This window comes from Drosophila virilis, chromosome 3 (assembly GCF_030788295.1).
Source record: "Drosophila virilis strain 15010-1051.87 chromosome 3, Dvir_AGI_RSII-ME, whole genome shotgun sequence".
Taxonomy (NCBI): Eukaryota; Metazoa; Arthropoda; class Insecta; order Diptera; family Drosophilidae; genus Drosophila; species Drosophila virilis.
In genome coordinates, this window is record NC_091545.1 from 6,660,317 (window position 1) to 6,676,962 (window position 16,646).

At 38.9% G+C, this 16,646-nt stretch overlaps 2 protein-coding genes across 3 annotated transcripts; one reads left to right on the top strand and one right to left on the bottom strand.

The window, feature by feature from the left end:
• Window positions 1-222: 222 nt before the first annotated feature.
• On the bottom strand, window positions 223-11,970 carry Unr (cold shock domain-containing Unr). 2 transcript variants are annotated; one of them, XM_070207947.1, is made up of 11 exons: window positions 11,897-11,970; window positions 6,902-11,139; window positions 5,793-6,346; window positions 5,293-5,687; window positions 5,022-5,229; window positions 4,502-4,969; window positions 4,283-4,436; window positions 4,054-4,223; window positions 2,698-3,714; window positions 2,442-2,619; window positions 223-2,370 (listed from the first exon to the last, which is right to left on the bottom strand). In XM_070207947.1, the coding sequence occupies exons 2-11, from the start codon at window positions 6,936-6,938 to the stop codon at window positions 2,354-2,356; spliced, it is 3,198 nt and encodes a 1,065-aa protein (XP_070064048.1). In that variant the 5' UTR covers window positions 6,939-11,139; window positions 11,897-11,970; the 3' UTR covers window positions 223-2,353. The 2 variants fall into 2 exon arrangements, with proteins under 2 accessions (XP_070064048.1, XP_032290311.1); XM_032434420.2 differs by having other exon boundaries at window positions 4,502-4,966; window positions 11,897-11,969.
• Window positions 11,971-12,171: 201 nt separating this feature from the next.
• On the top strand, window positions 12,172-16,431 carry Afg3l2 (AFG3 like matrix AAA peptidase subunit 2). Its single transcript, XM_002046572.4, has 4 exons — window positions 12,172-12,535; window positions 12,601-13,067; window positions 14,100-14,492; window positions 14,559-16,431. The coding sequence occupies exons 1-4, from the start codon at window positions 12,452-12,454 to the stop codon at window positions 16,054-16,056; spliced, it is 2,442 nt and encodes an 813-aa protein (XP_002046608.1). The 5' UTR covers window positions 12,172-12,451; the 3' UTR covers window positions 16,057-16,431.
• Window positions 16,432-16,646: the final 215 nt, after the last annotated feature.

The window sequence follows — 16,646 nt, forward strand, 5'->3', positions numbered from 1 at the left end:
ATATATATATATAAAAAAAAAAAAAACAAACAAAAAGAAACCAAAAACAAAAACAAACTTATTGTTTTTTGTTTTCTCAAGCTTAAATATTGTTTCCTTCAAGAAATTGCCCGGCGTTGTGCGAGCCCCGCTAGCAGTTCCTCTGTAGCTTATCTAATTTTCTCCAATTTACTTATCTAATTTTCTATTCTGATATCCCAGTTAAACACAATTTTGTTTACCTTTATTGAAATATGTATTTATTTTTTTTTTATTATTTGACTTATATAGTTTGCGTTTTTTTTTTTTAATTTTTATTTTTTTTTGTTTTTCTTTCGTATTCAAGCACATATGTATTTGTTTTTTTTTTTGTTGCATTTTTTTTTGTGGTTGTGTATGTTTTACGATTTTTTTATGTTTTATATTTTATAAATAAGGATTAGTTGCTGTTCTGTTTTGTGTCTGTGCTGTTCATTTCATTGCATTGCATAAATCTCTAAACGCCTGCAGTTAACCTATTGCGGCATATCAGACGATATATATATATATATATACCATATATATATATATACATATATATAATAGCGTTATACATATTTAAAGTTACTATTTAAATCTTGCTTGTTCATTTTGTTGTGTTGCTTAGTGTTTGTTTTGTTGTTGTTGTTGTAGTTGTATATATGTATAACATGGCTATAGTAGGACGTACTGATCCCAAATTTGTTGTTAGCTTGTTAAATGGTTTTCGTTTTTTTTTTTTGTTTTTTGTTTTTTTTTTTTTGTTTTAGTAATTGAAATTCATAATTTTGTTTCACAATATTTGCTCTTTGTTTCCGACACGATCTCTTTGTATTTTTTTTTTTGTGTTTTTTGTTTTATGTTTTTATATTTTGTTTTACTATATATATATACTTTAATATTTAAAAATACATTTTTAAAAATTAATTTTTGTTATCTTTCATTAAATGGTTTCAACAGATTTGGCGCAGCAAATTACATTTGCTCTTCTTCTACATCCTCACACAAGACTTTTAGTTATGTTTTTATTTTGTTTTTAATAATTAATATTATTTTCTTGCTTTCTGTTTTTTGTTTTTTTGTGTGTTAGTTACAAAGTTCGATTTCTAAATATTGTTTTTGTTTTGGTTTTTTTTTTTTATAAATAATAAATATGTTTCGTATATGTAAGATGTATATGCATGTATGTATGTATGTATGTATGTATTTTGTATAAGTTAATGCAACCCTTTGAATGCAGCAAAAAAATTCGTGAAACAACAACATACACAGATAATATATATCTATACTCGATACTCGATAGAGTGTTTTGGTGTTGAAATGTTACAAACGAAATTAAGACTTTGTTTGCTATAAATACTTCATACTTTCATTTTCCACTTGTTGTATACAATCATCGTAATAAATATATATTTGCCAGTTTAACAGTAAAGACTTCAAAGAAGCTAAGAAAGAACAGTTTGCGAGAATAATTAGAATAGAGTTAGAGAATAGAGCATATATAATAAGTCGAGAAAAGAAATAACTATCTACGCATCTATGGCATATAGTGTTTGTTTTGTTTGTTTGTTTTTCATTTTGTTATTTGTTTGTGTAATGCACATATGCAAGGATTTCGTTGCCATTATACAATAATTGTTTACTTTGTTTTATGTATCTCTTAATATGTTATAGATTTCATTTTATATATGCTAAAATTAAATTAAAGCAAAACTAGTTGAAAAATAGTATACGTATACACACAATTTGGTTTCATCTCTCAGACACTTGAATTTCAGTTTTAAGCAGCGCACAACTTCAATATAACAAAAAAAAGAATACAGACTGCATTTGATTACAATTAGGAGTTTAGGGCCCTGGTTTAATGTTTAATGCGTAAGTTTACGTAAAATTTCGTTTAGTTTTAGTTGTTTTTTTTTTTGTAATATTTTCTTATTATTTTTCTTTTTCGTTTTATATATATATATATATCAGACACGTAGAAATTGTTTTGGAGTTGCCGTTTAGTATTCATCATAATTATACATATATATGTATGTGGTATGCCATATGTTTTGCTATCAATTATTATTATCGTTTCAAATAGTGTTTTGCTTCTAAGTTAATATACTTAATAAATGTATGCTTGTTTGTATTCATTGATAATATGGTTGTTAAGAGACAAGTTCACAATGTAGTTCTGTAGTTGCGTAATTGTTGTTAATTTATATTTGCAGTTCCTGTGCCATCCTTGTGTATGGTAAGCCTTGTTTATGTTGTAGCGTACAAGAATATATATATAGATATATATGGTTGCATGTGTGTGTGTGTGTGTGTGTGCATTGTCTTTAATTTGCATCAAATATCTGATTTGGAATTACTCCATAATGGCGCCTGTAAGCAATAAGATTATATATATATATTTGAATACACGTTTTAATTAGTTAATTTGTGTATTAACGCACCTGGAATGCGTGGATGGCGCGCGAGTATAGAGAAGCCCTTGCCCTGCGGCCCCTTGGGTGCGCGTATCAATATCAAACGCGGCACACCGTCATCGCCATTGAGCTTAAGGCGCGAGATCAGACGATCGGGACGATCGTTTATTTTTAAAACATTGCAAGCCGAAGATTTGCCATTGCGCTGTGAAGAGTAATTAAATGTAAAATGTACAATTAAATAAAGTGACAAGTTTGGGCAGAACATTCAGCTGTTACCCACCTGATTGGTAACCACGGAGAACTCGACGGTATCGCCAGGATGCAGAGCCACCGTATTGCCCTGTACCTCGGACATGTGAAAGAATAGCTTCTTGCCGTCTTCGACCTCGAAATTGAGAAAACCAAATTGACCCTTGATGGAGTCAACAGTTGCACGTTTCTTTTGCCGCACCGCATTCACCTCGGCCGCCCGGCCGCTCTCATCGATGCGAAAACTAACCAGATCGCCCTTCTGCAACAGATCGCGCTTATTCACCAAGCTGGTGATGCCGAATTCATGCTGTGAAATGATTGTGGTGCGCTGCTCATCGAGTATCTCAATTAGACCAGCATATTCCTGCTGGTCCGGATTGATGCAGCGCAACGGACGCGCCACAACGCCATTGTGCACCGTCTCCAGCACCGCCGGCTGCGGTATTGAGTTCTTTGGCAAAGTGCGCACATTCTCAGCGGGCAAGCAATTGCCCGAAACGGAGGTGTTGCCATTGGGGGCCAAAGTATACTCGACCTCCTGACCCAGCTCAAGCCAATTGGGATTGCCCTGATAGTTGCTAAAGTGAAAGAATACCTCCTCATCGTGCGACAGCGTCTCGATGAAGCCAAAATTCTCCTTGATGACGGCTATAAAACCACGATACAACTGCCCGCCAGCGGCCTCAGCATTCGCATGATTATTATTCTCCAGTTTAAAGTCCTCGATATGGGGCGTTGAAATCTGCTGAGTGGTGGCATTACTGCCCACGCTGCTGTTGCTGCTGCTGCCGCCGCCAGGGCTGCCGTGCATTATATAACCATTTTGCATGGAGCTGGCATTCGTGCCGATGCCATTCGAGATCAACACTTGATCGTTCTGATTTAGATTGGCAACTGGTTGTGGTTGTTGTTGTTGTTGTTGAGCAGCTGTTTGCTGGCTTAAAAGTTGTTGTTGTTGTTGTTGCTGCGCCTGTTGTTGTTGTTGTTGCTGTTGCAGCGATACTTGCTGCACATTGACAGCTATAAATTCCTTGTTACGTTTAACCTGCGAAAAGGGCAGCAGGTTACAAGATTAGATTTTGTTAAGAATAGAGCGCTGTCTTCTGACTGCCGAAACTTCAATTCTCAATTCAATTTGTGGTAAGGAGTTTCGGATCAAATAGATCAGTCTCCTGTCTGCCTTTCTGTCTGTCACTTTTCTGTCCGTCTATGTGTTTGTCTGTCTGTCTGTGTTCTTGTCTGTCTGTCTTCTTATCTGTTTGCCGTCTTCCCGTCTGTCTGTTTTCTTGTCTGCCTGTCTGTCTGTCTGCCTGTACGTCTCTCTGTTTGTCTGCCTCTCTGATAGCTACACATACAACTTTTATTGCTTGCAACTGTAACCCACCATGTAAATATCGAAGCGCACGCGCTCGCCAACCCTTGGTGGTTTTTCGCAGTCTTTAAGAAAATACATAATAGTCTTTTTAACATCGCCATGCTCGTAGGTGATGACGCCACCCTCGAAGCGATCCTGAGATTTAATGGGACTCTTGGGCGCCTCGCGTGTCACGGTGCCTGCAACAATCGATTACCAAGATTAGTATTAAGAATTCTTTGAATGTATTTAAGCTTACCCTCAATGTTGTTGGCCATTAGAGTTTCAAATTGCACAGTATTGGGCGGCAAATGTTTAATGCGTATGGCCTGCAGACGCGAGTTGTTATAGGCCAAGCCGGGCTCCTGAATGACAGTAAACTCCACCTCATCATTGACATCGATTTCACGGCTCTGCGGTGAGAGAAAATAGGCAGAATATTATAGAAAATACCACCAGATTGCATGGGCTAACTAACCGTATCGAGAACCTCTGTAAAGTGGAAAAACAAACGCACTTGACGCTCCACGCAGCGCAAGAATCCAAAGCCCTCCTTCAGTGAGGCAATTGTGCCCTGCTCACGCTTCTCGCCGGACACCTTGAATGTCTCGTCCAGCAGCGCTATGGAGGTGGCACGCTGCAGCTGATCCCGCCGATCGGTGGCCAATAGGAATTGCACCCAATCGCCGTGCCGTAAAGTAAAATCACCCTTCTGGTCTTTGTCGCCAAAAGGCACCTCCACCTCGGAGTAGTCGGGTGCCCGATAACGTATGCGTCCCGGCAACGGATCATTGTTCTGACGCACCGCATTGTTGCGATCAAGCGATTTGAGCACTTGGCCCTTGTAAATGGTGCTATCGACATCCTCGAAGATGACCGATCCGGGTGGTAAACGCGTTATGTTGCAGGCAAACTCCCGGCCCTGCGGAGGCACAGAGGCGGACTGCTATTGTTAGTGTGATATGAAGTACTTGATGGTAATTATCAGCTCTACTTACACTCCGCGTTTGTATGGTAAACTCAACATCGTCGCCGGGTCGCAGCTCGACATTGCCCTCGGCCTCGGAGAAATGAAAGAAAATCTCTTTAACCACATCGGCGCGTTCAATAAAACCAAAAGATTCCTTCATCGAGCAGACAACGCCGCGATACTTAACAGGCTGGGCCGGATTCTCCAGGCGTATATGGCAGGCGCCCAGGTTGCCTCTGTAAGATTGAGTATAACAGATATAATTATATATAGATTATAGGGTATAGTTTCTCTCGCACCTTTGGTTCGTAGCGATCTGAAAGCTGACCTTGTCGCCAGCACGCAAATTGACATTGCCCTCGACATCGTCTTTGGTATAGGGTAAAAAGAAGCATTCGCCGCGATTCTCATAGCTAATGCGACCGGTTGTCTCACTGGAGCTGAGCACATTGTTGGCACTATCCGTGCGCAGCTCGGTGGTGACAGTGCCGGTGACCCGCTCCTCGGAGAGCACAACCTCGGGTGCTATTTTCGAGACTTGACTAGCAATTGGTTTGCCGGTGCGCCGGTCATAGGTCATCTCAAACTCGACGGGATCCCCAATTTTCAGATGATCAATATTGCCGCTGAACTGCGAGAAATGAAAGAAAAGACGCGCCTGCCGCTCGCAGCACTGAATAAAGCCATACGAATGCTGCCCAAAAGAGGAGAGAAATTCATGATTAAAATTGTATTATTTTTTTTTTTTTTTTTGCGAAATGTATAATTAACAGATATTACTGCTCGACTAAAGACCCACCAGTAGCTTCTCAATGATGCCAGTTTCGCGCGTGGTCTGATTTGGATCGTTGGCACCGGATGCTGTGGCCGATGAGTTGCTCGACTGCGAGCCGAAAATGGACGATGAGCTGCCGGCGCCGTTGTTCAGCACGCTGTTTGACTGAAAGACGCCAATTTGTGGCGGAGTTTGGATGATATCGTTGACCTCATTTGCATCAAACATGCCAATGCTGGGATGTTGCTGCTGCTGCTGCTGCTGTTGTTGTTGCTGCTGCTGTTGATGCTGCTGCTGTTGATGCTGATGCTGATGATGTTGCTGCTGCTGCTGATGATGTTGCTGCTGTTGTTGCATATGTTGTTGCTGCTGCTGCTGCTGATGATGATGCATGCTTTGCTGCTGCGGCGGCTGAGCCATGGCCAATTGCACGGCCGCAGCTGGCGGTCCATGCGACTGCGGCTGCAGACCCAACGTGGTGGAGTCCAGCGTAAAGGTTCCAATGGTCGGAAAAGTTGTAGGTATGTTCAAGTTCCGTATGGCAGTCATGTCGAAGCACTGCAAATTATCGTAGATTTCTGCAAGACGTAGAGAATGGGAAAAAGAAAATGAGTTCCACTTGCCATTGAAAGCTGATCAGACATTATAATTGCCTTTTGCGAGGCTAGAAAACAATTACAATTAACATATTCTGTTACTCTATTTACATGAATTGCATATGTAAATAACAGTGCGCTTTTAATGTTAGTATGTAAATGCCTTTCAACAGGCTAGATAACATGCAACATTTACTTAACATGTTCTGCTACTGACTCTTTACATGATTTAATAATGTAAATAACAGTGCGCTTTTGACATGTTTAAGTTAAGCCCTGTTACATGTTTAACAGGAGTTTAACAGAAGATCTGCTTACATTTCCTTAATATGAGTTGTTTTAATAGCTTGACACCTCATGTTAACAGAAAAAAGCTCGCAATTAATATATATTTATATAATTTAGGTAGTTAGATGGTGTTATTAAAGGCATGTTAACTTAACATTTTAGTAAAAGCATTTAAGGACAATTTGTTTAGTGAAAGCACGCCAGCTGCTTAACATATTGCTTACAGATTCTTGGTTATGTTGATCTTACCTTCGCCAGTGCGATATCCTTTGGATTGCGTATTCATGTTGTTAATTGCTTTTGCTTGTTTGGATGTTATAAGAAAATGCTGATAGCGACTAGCACAAGGAGACTGGTTGTTGTTGTTGTTGGTGTTGTGATTGTATTAATTGGTGTTGTTGATGATCGATCGATGACGAGAATGTTGAATGATTTTAAAGAGAGCGAGCGTGTTTTTTTTTTTTTTTGGAGCTGTTCAAAAATTGAACTGCATCCGGTTTTTTTTAATATTTTTTTTTTGGAATTATTTATAATTGTTATTATTAATTATTTGCTTTATGTTAATAAATTTATTTTGTTTTTTTTTTTTTATTCTTTCGATTTTTTGTGTAATTTTTTGTATATCAAAGAGAAAAAAACTAAGCAATAAATACGTATTTGTTGTGTATATATATTTTGGCTAAACACTGGCACAAGAGGCACTGAAATTCCTTGTCTTCGAAGTTAATAAAGAAACAATCATTTGTTGTTGTTGTTGCTGTTGTTGTGGGTGGTCAACTTTCCTTCGAGTTTGTATTTATGTATTTGGCCCGAAGAAACGTATGTAAAAAATGCCGTTAAATATAATGTAATGAACAGTTTGAATTTGTATTAATTATTGTTGTTGTTAGTTGAAGTTGCGGCTGTTTTGTGTTTTTAAAAAAAATATATTCGTATTCTGATGAAAATGCATTTGCTGCTGTAGCTTGCCGTTGGTTGTTGTTGTTGTTGTAGTTAGATGAATAAACATTTATTTATTTATTTTTTTTTTACTATTTATTGCGATTTGTTCATGTGTTCGAGTTTTAAGTTGTTTGTTTTTTTTTTGTTTTTAGTTTTACTAGAAAAATACACTGGGGCGCTTTACGGAATACTTTGTTGTTGTTGTTGTTGTTTTGCTTTTAATAAGTTTAGAGCAGTTATTTGATATATTTATTAATTTAGATGATTTGATTTTTGTTTGTTTGAGGGGTTTTTGGAGGGGTTGTGGTTAATATGTTTGCTTTTTTGTTTTTACTATAATATACATTTATATAATATATAATATATTTTTGTAGGCAATCGTTGTGGTATTTAGGAAGTATTAGTGATTTATTTTTATTTTGTTTTTTTTTTTTTTTTTTGTAAATTTACTTTTTGCTTTGTTTAGCTTGTTACAGCTTATTGCTCTCTCGCTCTCGCTCTCTCACTCTCTGCGAACTGCTGCGCCGCTCTGGGGCCTGCCTGCCACGGGCTGCAAGACGTTGCGGGTGTGTGTGTGCGTGTGTGAGTGTGTTGGGGGAGGGGAATACGAAGTGGAGGGGGCGGCGGTGGCGGCTTCTAGTGTTGATCCGTTATTCCGTTATTTCGCTGTACGTTGTTGCTGTAGTTGCTATTACTTTTCGGTTACACGTTTTGTATGTTGTTTATTGCTGTTTCGTTTACCGTTATTCACTATTTACCGTTATTTATAGTTTTATACATACATGCACATATATGCCTATATGTATATGCACACATATAAAGTTAGTTAGATACTCTTTAATTGTTGTTGGTTTGCCATTTACTATGTTGAACTTTAAGCCTAAGGTTTGTTTAATTATTTTTTTTTTTTTACTTTGTTTTTTTTTTTTAATATATATTTTGAATGCGCGTTTTGTTGAAAGTCTTTGTTTTAACCTAGGGTTGTTTTATTTTGCTTTTGCTTTTGCTTTTGTGTTTGTTGTATTTTTCACTTACGTTTTTTTTTTTTTTATTTCATTTGTTTTTTGCTTACGTTAAATTAAGCTTATTTACTTAAAGTTTATATAATATAATATATAATATACTATAGTATATGTATCGAAGTCCTTTAAGATATCACGAATTTGTTTCAATGTTTTTATCTTTTAATTTGCATTTGCTCTTATAAATAAAGTGTTTGTTGTCGTTTTTTTGTTTTTGTTTTTAGATGTTCGTTCTTCTTCTGCCTCCTTTTACTATTGTTAAAAATTACAGTTTTGTTTTTGTTTTTATTTAGTATTCATTTTTTTTTTTGTTTTTTTCATTAATGCTTAGAGATTTTTTGTTTTTTTTTTTTTATTTATATTTATAAATTTACAGTAATTATCACAGAGTTGTTAAATCTTTCTTTGAATTTGTTTTTTTCTTCTTTTTTTTTTTTGTTGTTTTGTTTTTGTTGTTGCTTTTAATCGTTATCGCATTTAGACTTTTAACATTTCTCACTAGGTACACTTATAAAAAAATTAAATGAAAACTATTTAAAAATAAAAAATAGTTTGTTATTAAAAATAAAAAAAAACTGTTTGGTTTTCGGGCACGAGGCCGCGCAGTTTTTTTTTCTGTTTTGTTTCCTTTTTTTTGCGTTTTCTTTTTATGGTTTTTGCTGGGCGTTGTTTAATTTCATTTATTTACAAATTTGTTTGTTTTATTGGCTAAGTTGCGGTATTTTTTTTCGTTTATTTTTTTAATTTTTTACTTTTTATTTTGTGTTACTCAGTTGTTTTTGTTGCTGGGGTCTTCATATTGTGTTTGCTTTTGTTGTTGTTGTAAAAGTTACTTAGGACTAATAGAATTCTTGTAGATTTTTGGTTTTAAATGTTTTTCTTTATTGTTACCGTTTTTAGTTGCTCGTTTTTTTATTTTACAGTTTTTAGTACATTTTTTTTTTTAGTTTTGTGTGTTTTGTTTTTTCTTTGCGGCACAATTGTTGCTTTATCGTTTGTTTGTTTGTTTTTTTTTTCTGTTCTTTTACAAGGCGGAACTTTCTAACGGTGACTCGCTCACGATCGCACCGTCACTCTCTCTCTGTTGCTCGCGCTCTCTCTCTCTCTCGCTCTGCTCTTCTTCTAGCGCTTTTGCACTTTTACACACGGCCGCCGCACGACAGGCGACAAAGTTGTCGTTTTTGTTTTTGGGCTTACGAACTATAATATTTGCTGTTTATTTTCTTTAAAAAATAATTTAAATTGATGTTGCGTTTAAATTAAATGTTTTTAATATGTTTAAATTAGTTGTTGTTGTTGTTTTTATTCTTCTTCTCTTTAACTCCCGGTTATTTTGTACTTTAAAACTTTAATTCAGTTGTTTGTTGGTAGTTGTTGTTGGTGTTGCTTTTGCTGTTTGTGTTTCTCTTCTGCGCTTGCTTTGTTCCTGTTGTTGTTGTTGTTGTTGTATTAGAGGCGGCGTTCTTCTTGTTTTTGTCTTAATTTTAAATAATTTTTAGCAAATTGAATTCACTTTGACTTAACAAAAATTCGTAATTAAATTAAAGCTTTCAGGGAAAAAAATGAGGAATTTTGGGATTGTTAAACGTGGTTTTTGTTGTTGTTGATTTTTCTTTTAGTGTTATTCGAGTTAGACGTCAACGTCAACGCCTCAGCGTCGCGTTTTAGCTGCTTTAGTTAGACAGTTTATGTTATTTGTAATTTGTTTTTTTTTTTATATTATTGTTTTTGTTTTAGTGCGTGCGTGTGTTTTTGAATTGTAATTGTATTTGTTAAGACCTCAACTCCGTTTTACTTCAGTTGATTTCTCTTTATAGCTTGGTTTTTTTTTGTTTTTGTTTTTTCTTTTTCTTTTTGTTGTTGCTTTGAGTATTGACGAGTTAATTTCACAGCGTTTGAATTTTGTTTGGTTTTTGTTGTTGGTTTTGAAAGTCTTCGTTTTAAGCTTGGCTTGTTTTGTTGTTGTTTTTATTTTTATTTATTTATTTTTTTTTTGCACAGATGCGCAGTCGCTATGTCGTCTCTCTCTCTCTCTCTCGCTCTGTCTCTCTCGCTTTCTATCTCGCTCACACCCGCTAACAGACTCTTGACTCTGTTGTGCGCCGCTCACCGCAGACGGCGACGTTTCGCTTTTGCTTTTTACAGTCTTTCTTCGCGTAAATTCTCGTCTTTTCGCAAATTTTGATTTTTGAAGTGTAGACTTTTTAGTGAGCTTTTCGGCATATAATTTTTGTAGAGTTTAAAGCGAATTTGCAAACGAAAACAAAGGAAATTTCAAAACTAAAAGTTTATGGCAGATGCCCCTCCGGTTATTAAACGCCTCTTAGACTTTTTGAGCTTTGTTGTAGTTGTTTGTTGTTGGTTTGTTTGTTTTGTTGGTATGTAACTTGGTTTTTTTTTTATTAGATGATTTATTATTATTTGCTTTTTGATTCGTTTTCGATGGTTTTTTTTTTATATTATTATTATTTTTATTCAGATTATGATGAAAGTGATGTCAAAACGGAGTTTTAGTTACAAAAGCTGCAATGAGAAGAAAGTTGAATAATTAGTACACACTTGCATACGTACATCTATTTATTTTTTTCTCTTTATTTAATAGAGCGCCCCCCTGTTGAGCGGCAGCCACCCAGTGAAATCTACACCAAAAAGTGTGCATTGTTGTTGTTGCTGCATTTTTATTGATTTTTAGTGTTGCAAACCGGAGACTCGTACAATTCGCACACACAAACACACACATACACACACACACACACATGCACACACTTTTCCATTCGCACACTAACACGAACAGAGCAGCTGCATAGAGATTTTACTATAATAGTGCCCCCGCAACCACTCACGACAGCATACAACAGACTACCGGAAAAAATTGCACGCACATCTACACAAACACACAGACGCTAATGAGAAACGGATTGAAGGCATTTTTCAACTATTTTTACACATTTTTGTTATGGTTTTTAGCAGCCAACTGTACACATGAGCACACACAAACGCAGCCACATACACACACACACATACACGATGTCAAGTCGGTAGCAAAACTTTTTTTTTTCGTTTTTTTTTTTCTTTTGGCCTGCAAAATTGCGTACCCTTCGCGCAGACAGTTGCGGAAAACGTCGCAAATATACAAAAACGATAAGCCCAGGGCGACGTTTAATGTTAAATCACAAGCATTTTGATTGGTACACGTTTTGTGCACATTTTTATGCCAAATTTGAGTTAATTTATTAGCTAATTTGAAGAATAGAAAATTTTCACGACTAGCAATACGTACCACACGACACAGCACAACACCGGACGCCATGTTGGTTAGTGTTGCTGAACGACGCAAAGAAATTGCAGAGCAATTGTGACGTCATCATGCTAATATTACTATCAATAGACATTAGTTAGTATATACAATTAAAACGATTCTCATTTCGATTAATGATTTGCGAATATAGTTTAGAAACTAGAATATTCTTGAAAAATGTTATTGAGGATTTCTGTCTGCGTGTGCTGTTCAACACTATTAACCGCTAGTCAGCCCTGGTCAACTATCGAATCAGCTCTGCCTTCAACTATTAGCTGAAAATCGAAATTTCACAATAGCGCACCATAAAATCTAAAACAGTTTATTTTTTATTTTTAAAGCATTAACCTGAAACAACTTTGCGCTATATGAGGCGGCAACTTTCGGCTCTTCGCAGTAACTCAATAGTTGTTTCAAAATTGACAAAGTTTTTAGTAAAAATAACGGTGCCGCTGTCGTTATTTAACCTAAAGAAAATATTCAGCACAACACAGCCCAACCCCCGCCCGCCCGCCTCCGTAGACACCAAAGAGCAACATGGCTTTCCGGCTGCTCAGCTCGGCCAGGGCAATGAAAAGCCTTATGAAACGCAGCTACACACACGCTCCGCTCACAGACAAGGTGCGTCTGACACACTCATTGAAATTAATTGTGATTAATTTGTTTAATTTTGTCTGCAACTGCAGCTGCAGCGCAGCAGCGCATCCTTTGAGCTGATGCCGCTCGTGCGCTACATTGTGGAGCAGCTGCAATTGTTCTGCAAGAAGCCGCCCAAGGGCTTTGAAAAGTATTTTGAGGCTGGCGGCAAATCTGGCAAACCCAAAGCCGCCGCCGAGGCGGACAAGAAGCCGCCGTCGGGCGGCAAACCGCCGACGTCCGGCGGCAGCAGCAAGTCCAAACCACCCGCGATTAAGCCCAGCACTGCCAGCGATACCAAATCGGATTGGAATTTCGGCATGTTCAGCAACAGTTCACGCGGTCCGGGCGCACGCGGCGGCGGCACGCCAGGCGGCCGTCCTCTGGGCGAGGGCGGCGGCGGCGATCGCGAACGCTGGATTCTGTTTGGCGCCATCGGCGCCGTTGTCCTGATCGGCTCGTTCGCCTTCTTCGAGATGGGCTACAAGGAGATCTCCTGGAAGGAGTTTGTCAACAGGTGCGCCATATCCAAATTTCATAAGACTGCGCAAGCAGTTGCATCATATTTTTCTTACGTTCATATTTGTGTACAGTGAAAGCTCTTTTGAGCGAACGCGACTTTCGTTTTTGTTGACACTAAGGCAAACTGCCAGAGATTCACCAGTGTGGGAAAATGCAGCTAGATTTTAACTAAATTTGGCTATTTTAGACAAAGGGCCTAACTTTTTGGCTTTATTTTTATTTTTTTTTATTTTTTGCTCAAAAAACGAATTCGGCTATTTTTTAAAATCATTTCGAGCTTTTTAAGTTGCAGTTGCCAAAACTGGTTCCCAAGGGAGCTGTTCGTTCATGGAGCTTTCACTGTACATGTACAAAATTTCGTGCGTTCTTTTTATTTGTTTTTGTGACGTAAGAGTCTAGTTTTGGAAATATTATTATTTTCATCCGAAAGTCTAAAAGAATGTGTGAACCCTTTTTCGCACTAATTATTTATTTAATTAGTGCGGGGATTTGGCGATATTTATTTTATTAAATTATAGGGCTTGAATATTCGTAGGAATCAAAAACCAATTTAGAATCAAGTTCAGATTTGATTTAATTCATCCTCTATATATTCATTTATAATTCAAAATATTTTAATTTCAATATCGAATTAATTTTTGTTAAGATTGTAACACTAACCTTCGACGGTTTTTGTTAAAAATTTAGGTTTTTAATTTCATTTAAAGTATTTTATTGCTGAATCGGACTATATATACCTAATATATATTCTATTAAATCATAAGAATCTCCAACGATTTCGGGTAGAATTATTCTTGCGGCATAAAACTAATTTCTTCAGACGAACAGCTTTAAATTCAGTTAGTTTTCGCTTAGCTTTAATGAAAAATGTCCATAATATAGATTTAGATAGCCGGGCAAAGCCGGTTAATGCCTTTCAGGACACACATGAATATTTTATAATTTAAACAGGATCTAAAAAAGGCTTTTAAAGGATTGGAAATCCATATATGTAAATGATTATATAATCGTGCTCACCATTTCCCAGCTACCTGTCCAAGGGTCTCGTCGAGAAACTGGAGGTGGTCAACAAGAAGTGGGTGCGTGTGCGCCTACAGCCGAGCCAGAGCAGCAGCGGTGTCATGTGGTTCAACATTGGCAGCGTTGATTCCTTTGAGCGCAATCTGGAGACTGCGCAAACGGAACAGGGCGTCGAGTCCATCAATTTTGTGCCCGTCATCTATCGCAACGAGGTGGAGGCGTCCAGTTTGACGGGCCTGTTGCCCACGTTGTTGATAATTGGTTTTCTCGTTTATATGATGAGAAAATCGGCGGATATGATGGGGGCCGGACGTGGACGCAAGGGCGGCGGCTTGTTTGGCGGTGTCATGCAATCGACGGCCAAGTTAATTAATCCCACAGAGATTGGCATCGGTTTTAAGTGAGCTACTTCCATTTAACTAACTCAAGGAATCAATTAACATATACGCCTTCGCCCCTTTTGCAGAGACGTTGCCGGCTGTGAGGAGGCTAAAATAGAAATCATGGAATTTGTCAACTTTTTGAAGAATCCGCAACAGTATATTGATCTGGGCGCCAAGATACCCAAGGGCGCCATGTTAACCGGCCCGCCCGGCACGGGCAAAACCCTGCTGGCCAAGGCGACGGCTGGCGAGGCGAATGTACCATTTATCACTGTATCCGGCTCGGAGTTTCTCGAAATGTTTGTGGGTGTCGGTCCCTCTCGAGTCCGTGACATGTTCGCCATGGCGCGCAAGCACGCGCCGTGCATACTCTTTATCGATGAGATCGATGCCGTTGGCCGGAAACGTGGCGGCAAAACGTTTGGCGGCCATTCCGAGCAGGAGAATACACTGAATCAGCTGCTGGTCGAAATGGATGGCTTTAATACGACCACGAACGTGGTGGTGCTGGCTGCCACCAATCGCGTGGACATTCTGGACAAGGCGCTGATGCGTCCGGGACGTTTCGATCGCCAGATCTATGTGCCGGCGCCGGATATCAAGGGACGCGCGAGCATCTTTAAGGTGCATCTGGGCTCACTTAAAACGGACCTCGACAAGAACGCCTTGTCTCGCAAAATGGCTGCACTGACGCCGGGCTTTACCGGCGCCGACATTGCCAATGTGTGCAACGAGGCGGCGCTGATAGCGGCTCGCGACTCCAAGGACTCGATTGTGCTGAAGCACTTCGAGCAGGCTATCGAGCGTGTCATCGCGGGCATGGAGAAGAAGACGAATGTATTGGCGCCCGAAGAGAAACGAACGGTGGCTCACCATGAGGCTGGTCATGCGGTGGCCGGCTGGTTCCTGGAGCACGCCGATCCGCTGTTAAAGGTTTCGATAATACCACGCGGGAAGGGTCTGGGCTATGCCCAGTATTTGCCCAAGGATCACTACTTGCTGTCCAAGGAGCAGCTGTTTGATCGCATGTGCATGACCCTGGGCGGCCGCGTGGCCGAGGAGTTGTTCTTCAATCGCATCACCACCGGCGCACAGGATGATCTCAAGAAGATCACAGACATCGCCTACTCGCAGGTGGTGCGTTTTGGCATGAACGAAAAGGTGGGCCAGGTCAGTTTCGATTTGGGCCAAAGCGGCGATCCCGTGTTCAGCAAGCCCTACTCCGAGGACACCGCCATGATGATCGATGGCGAGGTGAGGGATATCATTAAGTGCGCGCACACGACCACAACGGAGCTGCTGGTGAAGCACAAGGAGGATGTGCGTCTCGTTGCGGAGCGTTTGCTGCAAAATGAGGTGCTCAGTCGCGATGATATGATTGAGCTGTTGGGACCGCGTCCATTTAAGGATAAGTCAACGTACGAGGAATTTGTAGAGGGCACCGGCTCCTTTGAGGAGGATACAACGCTGCCCGAGGGTCTGAAGAGCTGGAACAAGGAAAAGGAGGAGCCAGCTGCGACGGACACGACAGACACAACGCCACCGTCGCCGCCCACAAAGCCAGCGACGGCTTCCAGTTAAATGCGTGCGTTACTTTTGGTTTCTGTTGTTTTTTTTTTTTTTGTTGTAGTCTTAGTCGCAGATGGTGAATGATGTTCGAATGCTCGGACTCCGACTTGGAACGCTGAAGTTCACGTCCTGCTTTAAAAATGAACTCAAATCTTTGCCTTTTCCAACACACCTTGTAAGTGAAAGTAAACGCTATCTATCTATCTTTTTACAACACTTTTCCAACACTATTGGGAGGCGTTTGCCAAGTCTTTCCTTTTCGCCCGCGAAATTGTTAGCCGATATTTCGAACAGATTCTAGTTGGAAGCTGAGCTGTGCTAAATTTACCGTATTCTAAAAAAATATGTAAAATGCAATAAAACTATAAATTTTTTCGAAAACTCAAATGCAGTGTTGCGTAACCTTCCAAAAATTGTGACATCACATTAAATATTACGTATTTATGCACGTATTTTAATTTAAATATTTTGTTTAACTTCATTTTCAATGAATTTTTCCTATAAAAATTTAATTAAAACAACTTGGGTCAAACTCTTGACTCTTTTTAAAGATCAGGCTTTTTTTAACTAAGTTACAATCATTTGAGGCATTTAAAAAATAT

Excerpts from the sequence above, each read along its gene's own strand:
- Unr (XM_070207947.1), bottom strand. The coding sequence starts at position 6,938 with ATGAATACGCAATCCAAAGGATATCGCACTGGCGAAG. Across the intron at positions 4,437-4,501 it reads TTACAGAGGTTCTCGATACG|AGCCGTGAAATCGATGTCAA; the intron begins GTTAGTTAGCCC and ends CTCTCACCGCAG. Across the intron at positions 2,620-2,697 it reads TCTCCGTGGTTACCAATCAG|CGCAATGGCAAATCTTCGGC; the intron begins GTGGGTAACAGC and ends TACTCTTCACAG.
- Afg3l2 (XM_002046572.4), top strand. The coding sequence starts at position 12,452 with ATGGCTTTCCGGCTGCTCAGCTCGGCCAGGGCAATGAAAAGCCTTATG. Across the intron at positions 12,536-12,600 it reads ACGCTCCGCTCACAGACAAG|CTGCAGCGCAGCAGCGCATC; the intron begins GTGCGTCTGACA and ends CTGCAACTGCAG. Across the intron at positions 14,493-14,558 it reads GAGATTGGCATCGGTTTTAA|AGACGTTGCCGGCTGTGAGG; the intron begins GTGAGCTACTTC and ends CCCCTTTTGCAG.